The sequence below is a fragment of the Leucopleurus acutus genome (genome assembly GCF_964270905.1).
Source record: "Leucopleurus acutus genome assembly, chromosome: 9".
NCBI classification, from domain to species: domain Eukaryota; kingdom Metazoa; phylum Chordata; class Mammalia; order Artiodactyla; family Delphinidae; genus Leucopleurus; species Leucopleurus acutus.
In genome coordinates, this window is record NC_139144.1 from 58159261 (window position 1) to 58184601 (window position 25341).

At 42.5% G+C, this 25341-nt stretch overlaps 1 protein-coding gene across 6 annotated transcripts in view; it reads right to left on the bottom strand.

Annotated features, from left to right (window-relative positions):
• The window catches only part of OSBPL3 (oxysterol binding protein like 3), a 208773-nt gene that overhangs the window by 87535 nt on the left and 95897 nt on the right, over positions 1 to 25341 (bottom strand). For all 6 annotated transcript variants that reach the window (XM_082845877.1, XM_082845874.1, XM_082845879.1 and 3 more), the window contains one exon: positions 3123 to 3360. In XM_082845877.1, coding sequence (XP_082702003.1) covers positions 3123 to 3218 — 96 coding nt within the window. In that variant the 5' untranslated portion in view covers positions 3219 to 3360. The remainder of the gene's footprint in view (positions 1 to 3122; positions 3361 to 25341) is intronic.

The following is a 25341-nucleotide window of genomic DNA, read 5'->3' on the forward strand; positions in this document are numbered from 1 at the left end:
ATGAGGGCTTCTAGAGATTTACATGAGGAGGCTCTGGGATAGGAAAAACAAGTTCAAGTTCAGTTCAAGAAACAAGGACAAGGGCAAATCAGTGCAAGGAAGTGAAAGAAAGCCAGTGTGGCTAGAGTACAGAGAACCAATGTCACCTGGCAATGGTGGATGAGAATTTAAACGAAAATGACTCCAGAAGACCAAGTCTTTCAGCCAAGGTTGTACCGTAAGTTTATGCATTTAGTGCCCCTTCCCTGTCACCTCACAAGCTCCAAACAGCAAAAATATATAAAAATATAAACATGTAGGGTTTTTTTTTTTGATATGTCTGTGTGATTTGAAAAAAAACAAAACAAAACAAGATTCAATCTCATGGATAAGACACAAAATAGAAATGCAAAGGATACTGCAGACAGAGGCATCCAGGAGTCCTACTTCAGTGGGCTAATGAAGCTACAAATATCCCCAGGAAAAGGCTGGGATCTGAGCTAGCTTATTGCTGGAAATCAGAGAATGTGGAGGGGGAAGCCCCACACCATGATGAAAGGAGGCTTTAAAAATCTGCCTATCCAGATTGATGGTGGGATGCAGACAGTCTCACAACCAGGACCTGGCCATGCTGCACGCTGGCCTGGTGGTGGCTCTTATATACTCCTGGTTGATGTGGAACAGAGGCCCCAGCTGCAAATATCAGACTTGGCTCTGGGCTGGGGTCATCAGAGGTAGGAAGTAGGTCATAGAAAATCACAGGTGAGTGCAGAGAAAGGACACAGGGAAAGCAGGCTCAAGATGGCGCCCTGAACTATAATTCCAAAGTATGTGAGAAAAACTAGCATTAAGGAAGATGGTCAATAAACTTAACATCAGACTTATCTCCTCCAGATGGAATGAACCTAAAAATGACTTTAATCTGGAGCTTTAAAAACAAGTAGGTTTTTGCACAGATTATCTTCATTGGTTATATTTGAACATTCCTCAAATTAAATAAATCATATAAATCTTGAAGTTTTAAATGGTGAACTTGTACCTTCCAGCAAAGTGACTGGAAACACAGCATGGTCGCTACATTTAGCATCCAAGAGACCCCTGGATATGGCTGTGTTCCCTAAGAGCCATGAAGTAAGAACTTCCAAGGTCCCTGTACCTCTGTGGCACGTTCAGAAACTAAAAGACAGTCTTGGGACAGTGTGTGATGTGGGATGGACCTGGATTGCCGAGGTAGACAACACAGAGGGAAAAGCTGAGCCAGTCCTGCGACCGAACACCTTTCTTTGACAGAAGGATGGGAAAGTGGATTGAATAAGAAAATGGTTCCTGAAAATTAAACCTGGCTTTATAACTAGACTCAGGCTAAAGCTGGAATGAACTTATTAAAGTCTCCATCTTCTCTGGCACAGAGGGAAAATAAGTGTTTATGTGTATAAAGCAACATTACATGCAAATTAAAGTGAGAGATCCTAAATATAAAAGATGACCAATTGACGAATGAACGGCTGAGTGACCAACCCATTCTAAGTTAGAAAAAAGGTGAGGCCTCAAGCACATTCCTCTTACTCTTTATGATGTAACCTCAAAAATAAAAGCTCTGTGAAAACCAACTCAATCAATTTCAAATAACACATCAAAAAAAAGTTTCTATGGTATTCAGTCCTAGAATTTCATTCATTGCACTGCTCCAGTTGCTATGGTGTTATAAGCACTGGCTGTTTGAATGAATCATGTGTTCTCCCTTTATCCAAGGAGGACATGGCAACAGGTGCTACTAAGTGCAAAGGACTGCGGGAAGATCACATACTCCGCTCTAATCCCAACCAGATTTTTGGCTTAGGGAGAGAAACACCCCCGTGGAAAGCTGACAAAGTGGGTGAGATTAGCTACCCTCATGAAACTAGAACTCCCACGGAGCCATGATACGTTAGCCAAGGAGTAACCTTAGTCATTTTTTTTTAATCCCAGAAGGAAGTGATAACAGTGATGAAAAAATTGTTCTTCCCAACCCCTCAGGGGAGATCTTGGAGAGGTCCCCAAACGCCCCTATGGCAAAATCTAATTTGTCTAGAATTATAGATTCTAATGCCATGAAGCAGTATTGAGAGGTGGCAAGCTCCCTGTCCCAGGCAACGTTGGAAGCGGAAGACCCGTGGTGATGCGTCATAAATGTGTGGACTTGCCTGAGGTGGGAGGCTGCTTGACTGTTGCTTCCAATCTGGAACCAAAGACTCAGAGCCAATTTAGGCCAGTGCGTCCCATGGAGTAAAGGCAAGGCCAACCCAGCCAGCAGACACTGAAAAGGCTCCGAGACCACTTCGGTTGTAAACCCACAGCTTTTGGGCAGCCCACTCTCTTTTGACTTAACTGAAGGTTAAAGAATTATAATAACTAATGTGCATTTACTGCCATGGATCTAAAACCAGCAAATTCTGCTAACAGAGATTCTTTTAGAAAGGAAATCAAGGAGCAACATATAATTAGCTGAGAGTTATTTAGGAGTTAATTATTCAGTCCTTTGTTTCACTTCCTTCTTCCTACTTGATTCCTTTTGACCACTTCTCTGTTGACTTGCTTCCCTTGCCCATTAGAGAAGTAAAGCAGGTGAGACCCAAAGTTATAACGGGGCATTCTGTGGTTGGAAGCTGTCATAAAAGGTTTGGTAAAGTGAAGGAAGAAGAGGGCGTGAGGATATTATAATCACTGAAAAAGTGATTGTTAGCTTTTTTGTTTTGGTTAGTAGGGTATAAAGGAAAGTGTGGGCTCTGGACTCAAACAGAATGAGCTTTGGTTTCTTGCTTCTGCCACTTAATAGACTAGCTATGTGTCCTTGGGCAGATAACTCAGTTGGTCTGACTCAGCTTCCTCACAGAGAAAACAGGAATATCAATATCTGTGTTGGAGGACAGTTGCAGCGATTGAGTAAAATAATCCAAAGAGACAAATATATTTCTTCCCATCCAGTAGGCTCTCGAGCTGCATTATTAAAATTATCTAAAATTTACTCTTCTTAGATAATTAAGATATGACTAAAAGCAAATGCTCTTAAACTGAGAAGTAGGAGTTCCCAAGTACATGTACAAATTTTAATCTGAAAACTTCTTGATTTAAATTTGCATCTTAATATTTGCATTAAACTTTACCTGTCGACTTCCCTGCTTGGAAGAGCAACTACTTGTGCTCCTTGAAGGTGAGGCCAATTTGGGGGACACCCCAAGGCTCTTCTCATCACTCATCATGAACGGCAGGTCCTTGGCCTTGATGTAGTCAAAATGCCATAGAAGACAGTGGAACACAGAGTATGGCAGTCCGACACGAGCAGGTGGCTCAGCTTTTATCCAATGTGTTTTAAAAGCATTTTGGATGACCCAGAGGAAATCCCTAAAACAAAAAGAAAAGAATTAGAGAGAAGGTACAAGGCATCAGATATCATCTATAATTAGCACTGATTGCCCACAAGTGGTTTATCTACACTACAGATTACAGAGCCACGATGGTTACTCACATCAGGGGCTGTGAAGGAAAAGACGCATTATACCTATCTCTTATTGGAAATTATGTATAGGCGGTTTTTCGTGTAACTTTGCACTATAATAGGCTTAAGAACGTGAGTAAGAAAATTTGAGTCCAGACACATACAAAATCTGTACCATAAAAACCATCCCAAACCACGAGATACCACTTCATACCAACCCTGATAGATACAATCAAAAAACTGAAAAATAACAAGTGTTGGAAGAAACTGCAACCTTTAGGCATTGCTGCTAGGAATGCAAAATGGTGTAGCCGTAGTTGAAAACAGTTTGGCAGTTTGTAAAAAGTTAAACATAGAATTATCGTATGATTCAGCAACTCCACTCCAAGGTATATACCCGAAAGAACTGAAAACAAGTATTCTAACAAAAACTTGTACAAGAATGTTCACCACAATGCTATTTATTCACAACAGTCAAAGGTAGAAACAACCCAAATGTCCATCCACTGATGCAGGGATAAACTACATATGGTATATATGCTATGGTCTGGATGTTTACACCTCCCCCCTAACTGCCACCTCCACCCAGATTCATATGTTGACATCCTAATGCCCAATGAGATAGTATTAGGAGGTGGGGCCTTTGGGAGGTGTTAGGTCCTGAGGGCAGAGCCCTCATGAATGGCATTACTGCCCTTATGAAAGAGACCCCAGAGCTTCCTGGCCCCTCCCACCATGGGAGGGTACTGTGATAAGCCTGCCACCCGAAGAGGGCCCTCTGACCATGCTGGCATACTCATCCTGGGCTTCTAGCCTCCAGCACTGTGAGGAATAAATTTCTGTTGCTTATAAGCCACCCAGACTGTGATATTTTGTTATAGCAGCCCAAACAGACTAAAACGGCATATTCACACAGTGGATTATTATTCACTTCTGTTATACCTGCTATAACATAAATGAACCTTGAAAACATTACGCTAAATGAAAGAAGCCAGACACACAAAAAAACACATAATGTATGTTTCTATTTATATGAAATATCCAGAGTGGGCAAATCCATTAGAGACAGAAGGCCAATGAGTGGTTGCCAGGGGCTGGGGGATTTGAGGAATGGAGTCTAGCTATGGGGTTTCCTTTAATGGTGATTAAAATGTTCTGGAACTAGATAATGGTGATGGTTGTACAGCACTGTGAAAGTACTAAATGTCACTGAATTGTACACTTGAAAGCGGTTAAAAAGTTAATTTTATGTTATGCATTTTACTAATTAATTAAAAAAAAATCCCTTTCTGGTTTCTTGGGGGATAGAGGTGGGTAATTTGTTCTACCAAAGGTTTCTGGAGACATCTTATAAAAAAAAAACTATAACATGATGTGACAAAAACTATGGGGGAGAGCAGAATTTTCCATACCATCTATTAGCATATGAGTAATTAAATCAATGATCATTTGTTGAGTCCATACTACTTACTGCCAAGCACTATATATTTCCCACACACAGTGTCTCATTTAATCAAAGTCTGATGGGATGGGTATTATCTGCATTTCACAGAGGAAGAAGCCAAGTTTCTGAGAAGTTAAGTCAGTTGCCTAGTCATGAAGCTGGCGAGAGACTGAATCCAGGCTAGGTCCCAGGTCTTTAAGCTTGGTGCTGGAAATGAGCATGCCTTGATGGCCAGGTCTGGTGATAACAGCTACTGCCCCATCTTTGGGACCTAAGAGAACTCAGGAGCTGAACTAGGAAGACTCAGGAGGGAGCACATCATAAGCCAGCTTTGAAGAGGCAATGCCGCATTCTCTCTACAGCACAGCATGGACCTCCAGGATGGCGAGGATCTCTGGTGGGGAAGGGGACTGACCAGGGCATTGGCAGAGGCCCCTTTATGAAACTGAGTCTCTCTGCTGACTTTATGATAAACCTCTCTATCCAAAACTTTATTCCCTTCCTTGTTTTGCAGCTGTGCCTCCTCAGCAGTGAGGAGCATCAAAGTGACACAGCAAGAGCCTGGGGAGCCTTCTCAGGACAGACCCCACTCCCCATGTCCTCTGCCTGCCTCTTGTTTATACCGAAAAGCGTAGTCTCCCAGGCCCCCCCTGAGTATCAAAAGGCTGGCTCAAGAGTTAGTGATTAGGAAATGTGAAGATGTAGAAACAAAGAATAGCTGCTGTGACAGGAAACTGGTAACAGTTTAGACCATAAATCAGCACTCGCTGAACTCCCGGCTCCTTGAAAGATATAAAGGCCTGACACACATTCCTGAGTTGTTTCTACAGGAAGCAGACCCTCACCAGATGAAAACTGCTGACCTCAAGCACGGAGACCCCAGGCCAGTTGAAACTGGAAGATGCACGATGCTCAAAACTTCACCTTGATGCCAACCAATCCGAGGATTCTGCACGAGCTGGTCATGCACGCTGCAGCCCCGTCACTCACACTGTCTTTAAGACCTTTGTCTCCTAACTGGCGACTTGGAGATGGTCTTAAGACATTCGTCCACCACCTTCCCAGATTGCCAGCCTCCTGAATAAAGCAACTTTTCCTTCTCCACCAACACTTATCTCTTGAGTACTGGCCTTTCGAGCAGCGAGCAGCTGAACTTGGTACCTGCCTCATCTGGTTACATTTACAAGTAGTTGGCTGGGCTGCCACCCCTGTAGCTCTTTAGGGGTGAACCACTTCCTTTACCCACAGCCCTGAGTTAAGGGTGACTAACATGTTTAGGTTTTGCCTTCAGACTTTTTATTTGACACACTAAGTAAATGCTACAACTTTCCCAAGCATGTTAACAACAATTAAAAAAAAAAAGTTTTATATCTAATTCATTTGGTTCTCAGTGCTCACATAGTCTAATTTTAAAAGAAGGATGTTATACAGCTGTCCAGGAACCAGCTAGTTAAATATTATATCAAACTTTTGGTTAATTATTAAGTACTCAAGTCTCCTATGCCTTTCACTAACACTTCTTAAATAATGAGCATGCTAAGGCCATAAACTAAAAACCAAGACAATGCAGAGAAATAACAAAATCTCAGAAAATAAAATTAAGGTACCTGTAGGCATAGAACTCAATTCCCATGTTGCTTTCTATAGAACCACCCCCCCCCCTCTGCCACACTCACACACAAATCTCTGTATTCAGAGTACTGAATCCAACAATAAATAAGACTAAGAGCAAACCAACACCAGCATCTTCGTAAAGTTAGCTCTACTTATGAGGCATGACTCATTGTACCTGAAATTAGAAGCAAATGCATTCTAGTTAAAAACTGCCAAGAGCGGCTGTTAAGCTATATTCATAGTTTGTTTAATAGCAGTGTTGGCGGTTGCTGTTTAAGAAAGAGAAAAAAAGAAACACCTGATGGAAACCCCAAATGATGAAATGTCTGTGGGGACAGCCATTGCTATGACAATCGGTTCCACAGTGAACGAGGAATATACCAGCACAGGGGCTCTGCTTGTGTGTGGAAGGTTTTCGTTTTGTTTTGTTTCAAGGCTGAGATTCTGATAATGAGGGCATGGGTTGAGAGGTGGTGTATGACATGTGCAGAAGGGACAAAAAAAGAGCATTTGGGCCATGAAGTAAGAGTCACGGGAATTCTGAAACTGTGTCAGAACAGAAACACCATAATCCTCTCCTAGAGGCAGTTGATTAAAAGAATGATCGTCATCTTTCAACCCTGCCAAATTTCACTTCACAGGTAACGGACAGGAAGGCCAGGGCTGTGAACAGGCTAAATCCCATACTCATTTAAATTGGTACTTTGAGTTAAGCCCTCTGAAGGTACCACCTGCTGTGACTTCTGGGAAAAGAAAGGGTGAGAATCTACAGCCCTTCCCACATCCATCACCAGATGAGTTTAAGATTATGCCTAGGGAAATATATCTCTTTCATCCCCCAGAACCTTCCTGCCTAGCTTCATCAGAAATTCAGTCAAAATTACCAGGGGCAGCTTAAAGGGCAAAAGAATTCAAATTCTAGGGAAAGGATACGCTTAAAACAGGGCAGAATAAAGAATGACGGCAGCAGTAGCCCAAGACTAAGGTACTGGAGAGGTAAGGCAGTCACGTGGAATGAGGCATCTATTGTGTCCAACCTAGGGGACCCTGCAGGCTGGCCTGGGGGCATCACCACAGTAAAGACCTTGACGGGAGTCCTCAGAGGACCCTGACATAGGGGAGTCACATGGAAGTCTGGTGTCCTCTACTCCAATGAGCTGACTAAGTAAAATGGCAAAGAGAAAGCCCTGCAGGGAGACAGACTCTAGCCAGGGGCCAGGCCATGGATGCAGGGGTGTAGTAGATCATACAGCAAGTACACATGAAAGACCCTTGGTGTTTTCACCCCTCCCAGTGACCCTTCCATGGACAACCTCTAACTCGAGAGGATTACTGCTTTGAACAAAATACAACAGTTTCCCTGCTCACAGATTGAACCTAAGGTCAATAATTTATTTCCTCCTTTATTTTTCACTGAGGCATAACTTACATACAGTAAAGTGAACAATTCCTTTTTTTTTTTTTTTGGTAACATCTTTATTGGCGTTTAATTGCTTTACAATGGTGTGTTAGTTTCTGCTTTATAACAAAGTGAATCAGTTATACATATACATATGTTCCCATATCTCTTCCCTCTTGGATCTCCCTCCCTCCCACACTTCCTATCCCACCCCTCTAGTTGGTCACAAAGCACAGAGCTGATCTCCCTGTGCTATGCGGCTGCTTCCCACTAGCTTTCTATTTTACACTTGGCAGTGTATATACGTCCATGCCACTCTCTAACTTTGTCCCAGATGACCCTTCCCCCTCCCCACATCCTCAGGTCCATTCTCTAGTAGGGCTGTGTCTTTATTCCCATCTTGGCCCTAGGTTCTTCACGACTTTTTTTTTTTTAAGTTCCATATATATGTGTTAGCAGACGGTATTTGTTTTTCTCTTTCTGACTTATTTCACTCTGTATGACAGACTCTAGGTCCTTCCACCTCACGACAAATAACTCAGTTTCGTTTCTTTATATGGCTGGGTAACAATCCATTGTATATATGTGCCACATCTTCTTTATCCATTCATCTCTCAATGGACACATAGGTTGCTACCATGTCCTGGCTATTGTAAACAGAGCTGCAATGAACATTGCGGTACATGACTCTCTTTGAATTATGGTTTTCTGAGGGTATATGCCCAGTAGTGGGATTGCTGGGTCATATGGTAGTTCTATTTTCAGTTTTTTAAGGAACCTCCATACTATTCTCCATAGTGGCTGCATCAATTTACATTCCCACCAACAGTGCAAGAGGGTTCCCTTTTCTCCACACCCTCTACAGATTTATTATTTGTAGATTTTTGATGATGGCCATTCTGACTGGTGTGAGGTGATATCTCATTGTAGTTTTGATTTGCATTTCTCTAATGATTAATGATGTTGAGCATTCTTTCACGTGTTTGTTGGCAATCTGTATATCTTCTTTGGAGAAATGTCTATTTAGGCCTTCTGCCCATTTTTGGATTGGGTTGTTTCTTTTTTTGATATTGAGCCATATGAGCTGCTTGTAAATTTTGGAGATTAATGCTTTGTCAGTTGCTTCATTCACAAATATTTTCTCCCATTCTGAGGGCTGTCTTTTCCTCTTGTTTCTGGTTGCCTTTGCTGTACAAAAGCTCTTAAGTTTCATTAGGTACCATTTGTTTATTTTGTTTTTATTTCCATTTCTCTAGGAGGTGGGTCAAAAAGGATCTTGCTGTGATTTATGTCATAGAGTGTTCTGCCTATGTTTTCCTCTAAGAGTTTGATAGTGTCTGCCCTTACACTTAGGTCTTTAATCCATTTGGAGTTTATTTTTGTGTATGGTGTTAGGAAGTGTTCGAATTTCATTCTTTTACATGTAGCTGCCCAGTTTTCCAAGCACCACTTATTGAAGAGGCTGTCTTTTCTCCATTGTATATTCCTGCCTCCTTTATCAAAGATAAGGTGACCATATGTTTGTGGGTTTATCTCTGGGCTTTCTATCCTGTTCCATTGATCTATATTTCTGTTTTTGTGCCAGTACCATACTATCTTCATTACTGTAGCTTTGTAGTTTACTCTTAAATCAGAAAGCCTGACTCCTCCAGCTCCATTTTTCTTTCTCAAGATTGCTTTGGCTATTCGGGGTCTTTTGTGTTTCCATACAAATTGTGCAATTTTTTTGTTTTAGTTCTGTGAAAAATGCCAGTGGTAGTTTGATAGGGATTGCACTGAATCTGTAAGACGCTTTGGGTAGTATAGTCATTTTCACAATGTTGATTCTTCCAATCCAAGAACATGGTATATCTCTCCTTCTATTTGTATCATCTTTAATTTCTTTCATCAGTGTCTTATAATTTTCTGCATACAGGTCTTTTGTCTCCTTAGGTAGGTTTATTCCTAAGTATTTTATTCTTTTTGTTGCAATGGTAAATGGGAGTGTTTTCTTAATTTCACTTTCAGATTTTTCATCATTACTGTATAGGAATGCAAGAGATTTCTGTGCATTAATTTTGTATTCTGCTATTTTACCGAAATTCATTGATTAGCTCTAGTAGTTTTCTGGTAGTATCTTTAGGATTCTCTACATACAGTTTCATGTCATCTGTAAACAGTGACAGCTTTACTTCTTTTCCACTTTGGATTCCTTTTATTTCTTTTTCTTCTCTGGCAGCTACGGCTAAAACTTCCAAAACTATGTTGAATAATAGTGGTGATAGTGGGTAACCTTGTCTTGTTTCTGATCTTAGTGGAAATGGTTTCAGTTTTTCACCATTGAGGACGATGTTGGCTGTGGGTTTGTCATATATGGCCTTTATTATGTTGGGGAAAGTTCCCTCTATGCCTACATTCCGCAGGGTTTTTATCATAAATGCGTGTTGAATTTTGTCAAAAGCTTTCTCTGCATCTATTGAGATGATCATAGGGTTTTTCTCCTTCAATTTGTTAATATGGTATATCACATTGATTGATTTGCGTATATTGAAGAATCCTTGCATTCCTGGGATAAACCCCACTTTATCATGGTGTATGATCCTTTTAATGTGCTGCTGGATTCCGTTTGCTAGTATTTTGTTGAGGATTTTTGCATCTATGTTCATCAGTGATATTGGCCTGTAGTTTTCTTTCTTTGTGAAATCTTTGTCTGGTTTTGGTATCATGGTGATGGCGGCCTCGTAGAATGAGTTTGGGAGTGTTCCTCCCTCTGCTATACTTTGGAAGAGTTTGAGAAGGATAGGTGTTAGCTCTTCTCTAAATGTTTGATAGAATTCGCCTGTGAAGCCATCTGGTCCTGGGCTTTTGTTTGTTGGAAGATTTTTCATCACAATTGCAATTTCAGTGCTTGTGATTGGTCTGTTGATATTTTCTATTTCTTCCTGGTTCAGTCTCAGAAGGTTTTGCATTTCTAAGAATTTGTCCATTTCTTCCAGGTTGTCCATTTTATTGGCATATACTTGCTTGTAGTAATCTTTCATGATGCTTTGTATTTCTGCAGTGTCAGTTGTTACTTCCCCTTTTTCATTTCTAATTCTATTGATTTGAGTCTTCTCCCTTTTTATCTTGATGAGTCTGGCTAAGGGTTTATCAATTTTGTTTATCTTCTCAAAGAACCAGCTTTTACTTTTATTGATCTTTGCTATTGTTTCCTTCATTTCTTTTTCATTTATTTCTGATCTGATCTTTATGATCTTTCCTTCTGCTAACTTTGGGGGGTTTTTTGTTCTTCTTTCTTTAATTGCTTTAGGTTTAAGGCTAGGTTGTGTATTTGAGATGTTTCTTGTTTCCTGAGGTAGGACTGTACTGCTATAAACTTCCATCTTAGAACTGCTTTTGCTGCATCCCATAGGTTTTGGGTCGTAATGTTTTCACTGTCATTTGTTTCTAGGTATTTTTTAATTTCCTCTTTGATTTCGTCAGTGATCTCTTGGTTATTAAGTAGTGTGTTGTTTAGCCTCCGTGTGTTTGTATTTTTACAGATTTTTTTCCTGTAATTGATATCTAGTCTCATAGCTTTGTGGTCAGAAAAGATACTTGATAGGATTTCAATTTTCTTAACTTTACCAAGGCTTGATTTGTGACCCAAGATATGATCTATCCTGGAGAATGTTCCATAAGCACTTGAGAAGAAAGTGTATTCTGTTGTTTTGGGATGGAATGTCCTATAAATAGCAATTACATCCATCTTGTTTAATGTATTATTTAAAGGTTGTGTTTCCTTATTTATTTTCACTTTGGATGATCTGTCCATTGGTGAAAGTGCGGTGTTAAAGTCCCCTACTATGATTGTGTTACTGTTGATTTCCCCTTTTACGGCTGTTAGTATTTGCCTTATGTATTGAGGTGCTCCTATGTTGGGTGCATTAATATTTACAACTGTTATATCTTGGGTTGATCCCTTGATCATTCGGTAGTGTCCTTTTTTGTCTCTTGTAATAGTCTTTGTTTTAACCTATTTTGTCTGATATGAGAATTGCTACTCCAGCTTTCTTTTGATTTCCATTTGCATGGAATATCATTTTCCATCCCTCACTTTCACTCTGTATGTGTCCCTAGGTCTGAAGTGGGCCTCTTGTAGACAGCATATATATGAGTCTTGGGTTTGTATCCATTCAGCCAGTCTATGTCTTTTGGTTGGAGCATTTAATCCATTTACATTCAACGTAATTATCGATATGTATGTTCCTATTAGCATTTTCTTTATTGCCTTGGGTTTGTTATTGTAGGTCTTTTCCTTCTCTTGTGTTTCCTGCCTAGAGACATTCCGTTACCATTTGTTGTAAAGCTGGTTTTGTGGTGCTGAATTCTCTTAGCTTTTGCTTGTCTGTAAAGGTTTTAATTTCTCTGTCAAATCTGAATGAGATCCTTGCTGGGTAGAGTAATCTTGGTTGTAGGTTTTTTCCCTTTCATCACTTTAAACATGTCTTGCCACTCCCTTCTGGCTTGCAGAGTTTCTGCTGAAAGATCAGCTGTTAACTTTATGGGGATTCCATTGTATGTTATTTGTTGTTTTTCCCTTGCTGCTTTTAATATTTTTTCTTTGTATTTAATTTTTGACAGTTTGATTAATATGTGTCTTGGTGTGTTTCTCCTTGGATTTATCCTGTATGGGACTCTCTGTGCTTCCTGGACTTGATTAACTATTTCGTTCCCCATATTAGGGAAGTTTTCAACTATAATCTCTTAAAATATTTTCTCAGTTCCTTTCTTTTTCTCTTCTTCTGGAACCCCTATAATTCGAATGTTGGTGTGTTTAATGTTGTCCCAGAGGTCTCTGAGACTGTCCTCAATTCTTTACATTCTTTTTTCTTTATTCTGCTCTGCAGTAGTTATTTCCACTATTTTATCTTCCAGGTCACTTATCCGTTTTTCTGCCTCAGTTATTCTGCTATTGATCCCATCTAGAGAATTTTTAATTTCATTTATTCTGTTGTTCATCACTGTTTGTTTGCTCTTTGGTTCTTCTTGGTCCTTGTTAAATGCTTCTTGTATTTCTCTATTCTATTTCCAAGATTTTGGATCATCTTTACTATCATTATTCTGAATTCTTTTTCAGGTAGACTGCCTATTTCCTCTTCATTTGTTAGGTCTGGTGGGTTTTTACCTTGCTCCTTCATCTGCTGTGTGTTTCTCTGTCTTCTCCTTTTGCTTCTCAACTTACTGTGTTTGGGGTCTCCTTTTCGCAGGCTGCAGGGTCGTAGCTCCCGTAGTTTTTGGTGTCTGCCCCAAGTGGCTAAGGTTGGTTCAGTGGGTTGTGTAGGCTTCCTGGTGGAGGGGACTAGTGCCTGTGTTCTGGTGGATGAGGCTGTTTCTTGTCTTTCTGGTGGGCAGGTCCACTTCTGGTCGTCTGTTTTGGGGTGTCTGTGACCTTATTATGACTTTAGGCAGCCTCTCTGCTAATGGGTGGGGTTGTGTTCCTTTCTTGCTAGTTGTTTGCCATAGGGTGTCCAGCACTGTAGCTTGCTGGTCGTCGAGTGGAGCTGGGTCTTGGCGTTGAGATGGAGTTTTTGAGAGATTGTCACCATTTGATATTACGTGGAGCTGGGAGGTCTCTGGTAGAGCAGTGTCCTGAACTTGGCTCTCCCACCTCAGAGGCCCAGCTCTGATGCCTGGCTGGAGCACCAAGAGCCTGTCATCCACATGACTCAGAATAAAATGGAGAAAAATAGAAAGAAAGAAAGAAAAAGATAAAATGAAATGAAATGAAATAAAATAAAGTTATTAAAATAAAAAATAATTATTAAAAAAATTGAAAAGTAATAAAAAAAAAAGAAAGAAAGAGAGCAACCAAATCAAAAAACAAATCCACCAATGATAACAAGTGCTAAAAACTATACTAAAAGAAAGAAGAAAAAAAAAACAAACAGACAGGACCCTAGGACAAATGGTAAACACAAAGCTATACAGTCAAAATCACACACAGAAGCATAAACATACACACTCACAAAAAGAGAAAAAGGGAAAAAAAAATATATATATATCATTGTTCCCAAAGTCCACCTCCTCAATTTGGGATGATTCGTTGTCTATTCAGGTATTCCACAGATGCAGGGTACATCAAGATGATTGTGGAGATTTAATCCGCTGCTCCTGAGGCTGCTAGGAGAGATTTCCCTTTCTCTTCTTTGTTCCCACAGCTCCTGGGATTCAGCTTTGGATTTGGCCCTGCCTCTGCGTGTAGGTCGCCTGAGGGCATCTGTTCTTCGCTCAGATAGTTTGGGTTTAAAGGAGCAGCTGTTTCGGGGGCTCTGGCTCACTCAGGCCGGGGGGGAGGGAGGGGCACAGACTGCGGGGTGAGCCTGCGGCGGCAGAGGCTGGCAGGACGTTGCACCGGCCTGAGGTGCGCCGTGCGTTCTCCCGGGGAAGTTGTCCCTGGATCGCGAGACCCTGGCCGTGGCGGGCTGCACAGGCTCCCAGGAGGGGAGGTGTGGATAGTGACCTGTGCTCGCACACAGGCTTCTTAGTGGCTGCAGTAGCAGCCTTAGTGTCTCATGCCCTTCTCTGGAATCCACGCTGATAGCCGCGGCTCGTGCCTGTCTCTGGAGCTCGTTTAGGCGGCGCTGATAATCCCCTCTCCTCACGCACCAGGAAACAAAGAGGCAAGAAAAAGTCTCTTGCCTCTTTGGCAAGTCCAGACTTTTTCCCGGACTCCCTCTCTGCTAGCCGTGGCGCACTAGCCCCGTTCAGGCTGTGTTCACGCCGCCAACCACAGTCTTCTCCCTGGGATCTGACCAAAGCCTGAGCCTCAGCTCCCAGCCCCGCCCGCCCCGGCGGGTGAGCAGACAAGCCTCTTCGACTGGTGAGTGCTGGTCAGCACCGATCCTCTGTGCGGGAATCTCTCTGCTTTGCCCTCCGCACCCCTGTTGCTGCGCTCTCCTCCGTAGCTCCGAAGCTTCCCCCTTCCGCCACCTGCCGTCTCCGCCCGCGAAGGGGCTTCCTAGTGTGTGGAAACCTTTCCTCCTTCACAGCTCCCTCCCACTGCTGCAGGTCCCGTCCCTATTCTTTTGTCTCTGTTTTTTCTTTTTTCTTTTGCCCTACACAGGTACGTGGGGAGTGTCTTGCCTTTTGGGAGGTCTGAGGTCTTCTGCCAGCGTTGAGTAGGTGTTCTATAGGAGTTGTTCCACGTGTAGATGTATTTCTGATGTATTTGTGGGGAGGAAGGTGATCTCCGCATCTTACTCTTCCACCATCTTGAAGCTCCCCACAAGTGAACAAATCTTAAGTGTACAGACAACTCTATGAAAGTTTACATTTATCATTTGCAAATACTGACATAACCACCATATGGATTAAGAAACAGAGCAGTTGCAGGCTCCCCAGAAGGCTCCTCCACCCCCTGGCCATTGATCTGCCTGGTGGGGAGCTGGTCCTTCTGCTCCTGCAAGCAAGTACTTGTCAATGTGCCCCAGGGACAGAGAGCTGCGACCTCCCTGAGCTTTCAGGAACAGAAAGTATGACTGCTCTTGCGCCTTCTGCCTAATACAAGTGTTTGTTGCACAGCAGAACTCACTCTGGGACCTGCTCTCACTTAACAACCCGCCTGGTAGCCAAATCCAACAGGGATAAGAAGCTTGATGCATTTAGGTCAATTCAAAAATGCTCTTCTTGGGCCACTAAGATGAGCTGGGTCCTCTCTCACCACTGTCACCCACCTGGAGAAACAGTAGGGTCAGGCCCAGGTGAAAATGCGGCTCTAGTTACAAGTCCAATGGGCATAAGATGTGCAAACATATGCCATCCTGAGGCTCAGTTAGGGAAGAGAGAACTCCTATTTCTACCAAGAATGGGGAAGAATAAAAGACCAAGGCACTGCCAAACATTTGGCAACAAAGGCTATTTTAAGACCTATTTTGGAAATTTTCACTAAGAAAAGAATACACAGTTTGGGAAAAGACACAAAGAAGGCATACACATCAAGACCTATGTGCCTTCATGAAAAGATGGTCAACATCGCTAATTATTAGAGAAATGCAAACCAAAACTACAATGAGGTATCACCTCACACTGGTCAGAATGGCCATCATTAAAAAGTTACAAATAACAAATGCTGGAGAGGGTGTGGAGCAAAGGGAACTCTCCTACACCGTTAGTGGGACTGTAAACTGATGCAGCCACTATGGAAAACAGCATGGAGGTTTCTCAAAAAACTAAAAATAGAAGTACCATATGATCCAGCAATCCCACTCCTGGGCATATATCCAGACAAAACTATAATTCAAAAAGATACATGCACCCCTGTTTATAACAGCACTATTCACAATAGCCACGACATGGAAAGAACGAAAATGTCCATCAACAGAGGAATGGATAAAGAAGATGTGGTACATATGTACAATGGAATATTACTCAGCCAACAACAAAAAAATGAAATAATGCCATTTGCAGCTACATGGATGCAACTAGACATTGTCATACTAAGTGAAGTAAGTCAGAAAGAGAAAGACAAACATCATATGATATCACTTTTATATGGAATCTAAAATATGGCACAAATGAACGTATCTACGCAACAGAAACAGACTCACAGACGTAGAGAGCAGACATGGTTGCCAACGTGGTGGGGGAGGGATGGACTGGGAGTTTGGGGTTAGTAGATACAAACTATTACATGCAGAATGGATGGATGACAAGGTCCTACTGTATAGCACAGGGACCTATGTTCAATACCCTGGGATAAACCATAATGGAAAATAATATAAAAAAGAATGTATATATGTGTAAAACTGAGTCACTTTGCTGCACAGCAGAAATTAACACAACATTGTAAATCAACTATACTTCAATTTAAAAAGAATTTTTTTAAAGACCTACGTGCCTTGGAAGGAGCAAGACTTAGGTTCGAACTGGCGCTCCTTAATTACAAACTCTGTGCACCTTGACAAATCTTCAGGGTTTTGTTTTTTTGTTTTTTATGTAGGAAATGGGGAATTGTGAGGATTAAATGAGAAAATGAGGATAAAAGTCCTGCCTTAAAGGGAGTAGACACTCAACAGATCTTACTTCCATTTCCTCCTCTCCCGGCTTCCTGAAAGTGGCATATGCACCAAAGGTAAGATCCTCTACTCCTCTTGCAACCAAAACCAAATAAGCACTCTACAGAATTTTGAAACATTCTTGTCTTTCAATATATTAACATTTTCCAAAATCCATAACACAAGTGTGAACAGATTTTTTAATTGTCAAACCAGCATGCTTACTTTGGGACAAGACATAAATGCAGAAAGATTAAAACCATGTAATTCACTGCCATTGGCTGCCCAAAAATGCAACTTAATATTAACTTGTAGGCTTGAAACAGCAGCATATAACATAGCTATTTATTGATCTGTTAGGCCTGGGGGTCTGCACTCATACGCTCAGTCATGTTTTTCTTGAGAAACAGGTTTTGCTTCCAGCCTTGGAAACAACTCACATGAAGACCAGAGAGCATACAGTTCCCATTAGTTTAAAATTTCCCAGTAAGATATGTCAACTAAAGAAGGTCCCTTGCCACCCAGTTCAAGGATTAGCCACTGCAGTCATTGACCTTCAACACACGCTGAAAGGATTTTGGAACAGAATTAGGAATGAGTCACTCCGTGCTCTGGGAAAACTGGCAGAACAGGCCTTCAGATAGTTAGTTATTTTATGCACTCAGTTTCTTGCATCTTCCCATAATTAGAAAAGTACTAAAACCATTAACTAAGACATATGTTCCTCGTGACTGGCAGTAACTTTCTACCAAGATGTGTGCTTGATTGCATGTACCCCTTCTCCAAAATCACATACCTACTGACCTGTCCCCCTAGCTCTTCAAAGCAGTTCCTCAGAGCTATCTGAGAGGCTGTCTCCCAGGCTACCGTCCTCAGTAAGCCCCCAAATAAAACTGAAACTCATAGCTTTCACGTTGTACGTTTTTAATTCAGTCAACAAATATATAGGTAAATTAAGTACTGAGGGGCTTCCCCAGTGGCGCAGTGGTTAAGAATCCACCTGCCATTGCAGGGGGCAAGGGTTCGAGCCCTGGTCCAGGAAGATCCCACGTGCCGCGGAGCAACTAAGCCTGTGCACCACAACTACTGAGCCTGCGCTCTAGAGCCCGTGAGCCACAACTACTGAAGCCTGCATGCCTAGAGCCCATGCTCTGCAACAAGAGAAGCCATGGCGATGAGAAGCCCATGCACCACAATGAAGAGCAGCCCCCGCTCGTCGCAACTAGAGAAAGCCCACGCGCAGCAACCAAGACGCAACGCAGCCAAAAATAAAATAAATTTATTTTTAAAAAAATTATGTACTGAATTAACACGAAAATATGTATAATGGAATAACCATTTCTGGTCTTCTTTGGTAAAGGAAAATTATTCAAATTCTCGATATACATCTTTTTGGAAATGATGCCCTCTGAAACACCTTGATTTCCAAAATGTTACATGATCAAAAGTAGGGCTTTGGTTATTTGGCTATTAGCTTCAAAATGATCAGAGGTTTCTGGAAGCTAGTTCTAACCCTGATGCCCTTGGACAGCTGGTCCTGGCCCTCTGTGTGAAATGCTGGCCAATCTGCATTAACAATCTGGACGGCTGGCCTGATCCTGGGGCTCTGACATCTGACTGTTCCTGGGGGATGAGTATTGAGGCTCAGAGGTAAACGATTCCCCACCCCCTCTCCCCTATGGGCAAACATAAACTATTTGCTGTTGTATTCTCTCCCCTCTGGGAAGACGGGGGTCAAGAGGCCTAAAGATTCAAATGCTTACTCTGTCACACTGAAACAGAATATCCATTTCTACCCCCTCATGATCCATGCAAAGGGTGTTATATGCCCTTTGCAATCCATTTCTTCAGAGAGGAACAAGTTATTGCTCAGAGTTCAATCCAGCAACAGAAATGTATGGAAACACAGACTTGAAGTGTGGCAGCTTCCGTAAGACAAACAACTTGACAGTGACACCAGATTATAAGTTTTGCTCAAACCATTTATTTACCACCACTGAGTGAACAGAATGAAAAGCCCAAAAATACTAGTCAGTCATTGCACAGAATCATAGAACCTCAGAGTGAATTCTAGCCCAACTTCTCATCCAAAGCAAGAATCCCTTCGGTAAATTGCTAGGTCATCCCTGCTTGACCATTTCCTATGTCAGAAACAGGGCAACCCATGTCATTTTTTGTTAAAGGTGGTTGTTTTTTGGTTTTTGGTTTTTTTTTGCAGTACACGGGCCTCTCACTGTTGTGGCCTCTCCCGTTGGAGAGCACAGGCTCTGGACGCACAGGCTCAGCAGCCATGGCTCATGGGCCTAGCCGCTCCACGGCATGTGGGATCTTCCCGGACCGGGACACGAACCCGTGTCCCCTGCATCGGCAGGCGGACTCCCAACCACTGTGCCACCAGGGAAGCCCCTAAAGGTGGTTTTTCACTTAGAGTTGAACTTTGTCTCACTAGGACACATGGGTCCTAGATCTGCCTTCCGTCACTACAGAGAACAAGATGAACCACTTCTTCCACCATAACCTGCATCGGAACTACCATCACTGCCACCTCCCACCCAGCAAATCTTTTCTTCTCCAGACCAAACAGTTACATTTTTCATCAGCCATTTCTTATTTGATTCTCATAATCACAGACATCCAACTCTGATTACACTTCAATTTGTCTATACTTCCCTGAAAACAGTGCCCAGATCTAAAGACAAGCTCCAGGTGTGGTCTGGGGATAGCAGGAAAGAAGGAAGCAATCCCCTTCCTTGCCTTATACACACTGCAGCTGTTATTATTGCCTCAGTTTGTCCTAGCTTTGGGGACACACACACCTCTTCCTAGCACTCACTGCCCTTACATCTAGGACTCTGATGTACATCTAGAACTCTGATGTGGTAGGAATTGTGGAGAAGCTGAGTTTCCTTCTTTCTTAGCAGGACTCCTTTACTTCCTTTAGCTGAAATTCAGGACTTGATGGTCCTCTATTATTATTGAATTACCTCATATTAGTTTTGACCCATGATTCCAGCCTGTCAAGGTATTTCTGGGGAGTGACTATCATTCTATGTGTTTGGCTGACTTTTCCTTTGTTTGCGGCATTCAGAGACTGCATAGGCATGTGAATTCTGTCCTCACCCAAGTAAATCATACAGGGAGATTTACTAAGAAGAGTGTCAAGGGCACTGAAGTTTTCTCCATAGCTCGATGATAATTTGTTCATTACTTAGCATTTCTGGGACCAAATCTGCCAACCCACTGCAAATCCCCATAACCATACAGTCATGTCTAATTTCTCCAAGTGTCCAGATCCACCTTCTTCGAAGTCTCATGGATCCTTGTTGAAAAGGCAGATTTCGGAAGCTCCAAAACCTTCTTTTATTATCCTAGGCCTGTGGTTTTCAAAAAGTGGTCCTCAGACCAGCAGCATCAACATTACCTGGGAGCTTGTTAGAAATGCAAATTCTCAGACCCCACCACAGACTTGCGGAGTCCGAAACTGAGAGTGGGGCCCAGTAATCCATTTTTAACAAGTTCTTCAGGTGACCTGATGCACAGGTTTAAGGACCACTGCCATAGGTGAATACTTTATCTGGGCATAGAACCTTGAGGCATCTGGTATACCTCCCATCAGGGAATTGGAGTAGACCCTGAGCTCTTTTCTGAGGAAGACGCTGTCCCACTTCTTAGCTTCTCCTTTAAGCCACGGATGGCAAATGCCAGATATACGGGCTTCCAGTTTCCTCTCCCATGCTTAATTATCACAGCAAGTTTTCTCTAACAGCTTTCCAGAAAACTAGAAGACAGTTGGCTGGACAGATCCTACCCTGCCAAGGTCCACACAGGTGTGGTGGGGCAGGTGGACGTCCAGGCGTCCCCTCCTCCTGATCAGGAGCCTGGATTTCACAAGACATTCACAAGAGTCACCACCTACGGATCTATCCTTGATTCTCAACACAAAGCATCAACCCTCCAGGCTCTTACCAAACATTATAACCTTGAACATTGTACTGTCCGGACTTTATAGAGCAAGGGATCTCAACTCTGACTGAACATTAGAATTATGTGGGGAACTTTCTAAAATGCTGATGACCAAGCCTAGATCTATCACGTTGGAACCTGAGGTGGGGTCAGGATTTGAAAGTCCTAAAACCTCCACAGGTGATTCTGATGTGGAAATAGGGTTGAGAGCCACCAGCAAATGATCTAGAAATATATGTACACCTAGCCCAAGTCAGATCATCAGATGGACGAGCTGGTGGAACTGCACTGTTCTGATCTAGGAAGAACCCCTTTCCCCGCACTGTCCTCTGGACTTAATGCCCTTGACCTACAATGAAAGAGATTTCATATGTGTGTGTGTGTGTGTGTGTGTGCGTGTGTGTGTGTGTGTGCGTGTGCGTGTGTGTGTATAAATAACTAACCCACCAACCCACCTGAGGATATTGGGAAATTCTGTAGAGTAGTGTGATAATTAAGACTATAAGCTCTGGATTCAAACGGCCTGGGTTCAAAGCCAGCCTTACTATGTGGCTTTAGGCAAGTTTTCAGCTTCTCTAATCCTCAGTGTTTCATCTGACAGATGGCAATAATTAAAGGATTGCCCCAAAGGGGTTGTTGAGGTGATTCAATGAGCTAATCATATAAAAGCATAGAAAAGGTGACAGGGTAGTCATCTCTAGATGAGTTCGTACAGAATGTTGTGGTCACTGTCCTGCCAACATCACAGTGGCTGCTTTTCCCTTTTAATCAGAAAAATTAAAAGGATATACACAAATATCCACATTCCTACCACCCCAAATTAATAGGTCTCCATCCGTATTTATATAAATATATCTATCATTTTTCTGACTTTTAAAAAATTTTGCATAATAAATAGTATCATACCATACATTTCTTTCTGCAACTGGCTTATTTTCACCCAAAATTATTACACACACATACACACATATACACTAGTTCATTCCTACCACATAGTTCCATGGTATGTCTCTGCCTTGTTTAACGTATTCTTCCTTTAGGTTGTTTCTGATTCTTTGTGCTTAAAAACAGTGCTGCAGGATCTGCTTCTTGTGACGCTGTGGCCTGATTTTTTAAAATAAGTGGAACTGCCGTATCATGAGGTAGAACTAGTTTTAGTTTCACCAGATATTCCAAATTGCTCCTCCAAATGGCCAAACCAATCAATTCATACAAGACAAAGGTTGCTTTACAAGACCTTTATAAGCAAATATTCAGGTCTCAGTATCAGAGTGCCTCTCCTAAGGGACTGGCTTGTTCTTGGCTTTTAGACACTGAGAATTTGTATATGAGAACATATCCCGTTTTGTCTGGGGCACCAGGATGGATGAGTCAGATTCATGGCGGCACTGCTGGTAAACCTCAGTGGCAGAAGATGAGCCCTTCCGTGTGCCTGGCTTACCTTTATTGTCCCTGCACTTCAATTCTCTCAACTACCCACTATTTCCCGTATAGTGTGTATATTCTTGGAAACCACTTCAAAGACTTGGTGAAATAAGACGATGTTTAAATAAATTATCTTTTTTTAAGCTAGAAAGTTGTACAAGCTGCTGCTGGGCTGTTGGCAAGATGTTCTGACAGCGGGTAGTTTTCTACTTAGCTTCCTACTGTAGGCTGCCTTCCATTGTATCTACCTGGGTGAGCCCTAGCCTCCAACTGCCTCAAACATCCTTAGAACAAGCGAGAGGGAGGGGGGGACAGACACAAATACTAACCCCAGCACACAGAATCAGAAAGCAGCATGTCAGTGAAGAAAGGAGATGGAAGATTGGGAGAGATCCCCCAAGGAGCTTACTAGTAGCCTTTCAGAAGTTTACAGATGGACATTCAGAGCTGGCAGGATTTCTAGGAGGCAGCACTTGCAGGCAGATGTGGAGAAGCAGGTACAGGTGATTTCCAAATGATTATTATGAAAATTCCATGTTCCACACCTAAACAAATCCTACTCTTCACCAGAAGAGAAGCCATTGACTTAGACCTTAATTTTCCACCTTGTTCACAAGGATATCACGAGACAGATTCCTTATGAAATACTTCAAACAGACTTTTCAGAAGTCTGACATCCTTAAAAAATGGGAAGAGCTTGCGATGCATAAACACTCTCGTCTTGCAATACCGGCTGGCTGCCTTGATGCCCAGGGCTTGGCTCCAAAGCTGAGCCCCTACTCTTGGTCACAGGGGCTCTGCTTTGAGCACTTACACCCACACCCCATAGCACAGATGTCCCTCGAGACAGTGGCTTTTGCTGCTGGCTCGACTTCATCAGGCTGTGTCCTCCTCACCAGCTACCATATTCTCACTAAACATTCTGTATCCCATTGGTGGTTCCCAATGTTGAAGATCTCACCTATTCTTCCCTCCCGCCAGCCCTCCTGAGACAAGTTCCCAAGCTGGGGATGATTCTCCCCCCAGTCCTCAGGTGTCAACTAGTAGAAATAAGATCTACTGTGTCTGTGGTATTTTTATGACCGAGTAACCTAAACACAAGGGGAAACTAGAGAAATTCAGCATGTTTTGTCTTAAGTGAACCCAGACTGGCTCCTTTTCTAATGTGAACTGTTCACCTCTTTAGTAACAGTACATTCAAGAATTCTGCAGTGGATGGACAGAACTCACCTGTATGGAGTGTGATTTTTTTACCCCTGGATGCTTGTCAGAGTGTCCTAAGGGGTGGCATAAAGTCCTTCTACCACTGTTATCATGAACTTTGGGGGTGGGATCTGGCAGCAGTATTTTTAAGGGCTCCCCAATAGATTTCAATGTGCACCCAGGGTTGAGAATCGCCGGTCTAGAGTTTTCTGAAATTTCCTTTCTCTTTCTAATAATCTTGACAGCACCTGCCTGTCCTTAGGCTTGGGATCTCTTTCATCCGGCACAGTTTACTCTCAGAGGTCCTGTGCAGACTGAAGTCATTCAGTCCCCTGATGTGTTCTGGGCTGAACTGGCACCCAGAACCTGTTTAGCAGAGACAGGTACGTGGTTCCCACCCCTTCACCTGTCTAAGGTTCCAATTCCCTCTCTTCTGCGTGCATTCAGTTCTTTTCAGTTAGTACTTCTCCTTTAGGGGGAAAAAAAAAAAAGATGGGAAACACGTAGAATTGGAACAATTCTTTTAACTCATGATGTTTTGAGCAGAGAAAATGTCCACACCCAGAAGATTATCTTTTACTTATTCATGTAGTTCTGGATACACATTTGCAAAGCTGTTTTATAGGTTTTAACCACCTTCTGCAAGTCTCAGCTCATTCCTGACGTTAGTTCTGCAGACTTTCTTCTATCATGTTTGTGTAACACTTAATACTCTTAACTAAAGTTCTTCCTAACTTTAAAGTGTGGCTTACCGGCTCCTCTTTCTCCCTCCCAGTTAATACATAGGCGTTTACCGGTGTTTTCCCCTCCATCCACTTCTCTCTATGAGCCTTAGCTCTTGATCATCTTACCCACGCCCATACCTCCTAGTAAGATAGCTTTCTACTCACTCTGCTGTCCTCACCCTCCTCCAGCCCACAGCCCGGTGGATGGCCCCTAGATTTATCACTAGAACGGGAAGCCTACTGCTTACTTCAAGAGCAAACCTATCGCTCCCTCATGCTGATAACCTGTGCTGACTGCCCTGACTCTGATTAAGACAATCACCCCTCTCCAGGTCCACCCCAACTTTCTCCCCCAGATCCCCCCTGCCCTGACACTCATCTCCTCACCCCAAAACTTGTTTTCTGTTCTTCCACACCTACAACCAGCAATCCATTTTAGGTGCCCATTAGGGGGTCTCCACATTTTCTTTCCCATCACTTCAATCTACTCTACATTTCCTGGACCAGTTCATCTTTCCAAAAAGATTCCAGTGTCTCTCTACTCCAAATTCCCACTGGTCACTGAACTTCATTAAAAATCCTAAGCCCTTCACAACGCAGTTAAATTTAAATGGCTTCAGACTCTGGTTCTATCTACCACTTACTGTGTGTTACTAAACTTCTGAGTTGTTTCCTCATCTGAAAAGAGGGTCAATTGACAGTACTCAGTTTTTGTGAAGACTGACTGAAATAATACAGGTCACACACTCAGCACAGTACTTGGCAGACATCAGTCAATTATATTGCAGCTGTTATTACTCAAACCTCAACTCTAAAAACTCACATATACACACCTTACATTGTACACTCTCCTGCAGTCAACGTCACTCTGCCTTGGTCCTTGCTAGTTCTTCTCTGCAAAGCACCCTCTAACACGATGCCTCTCCTCCATCTGTGGAAATTCCCTCCACCCTCCAAAGAGCATTGCAAGCATCACGTGCTCCATGAAACCCTTTCTGAAACCACCCTGACCCCTGGTTTTGTTTCTCTTCTGAACCCCTGCTTTACTTTTGTGCCTCAAAGTACGTCAGAAGTTGCCCACATTTTGAGGTTACTCTTTG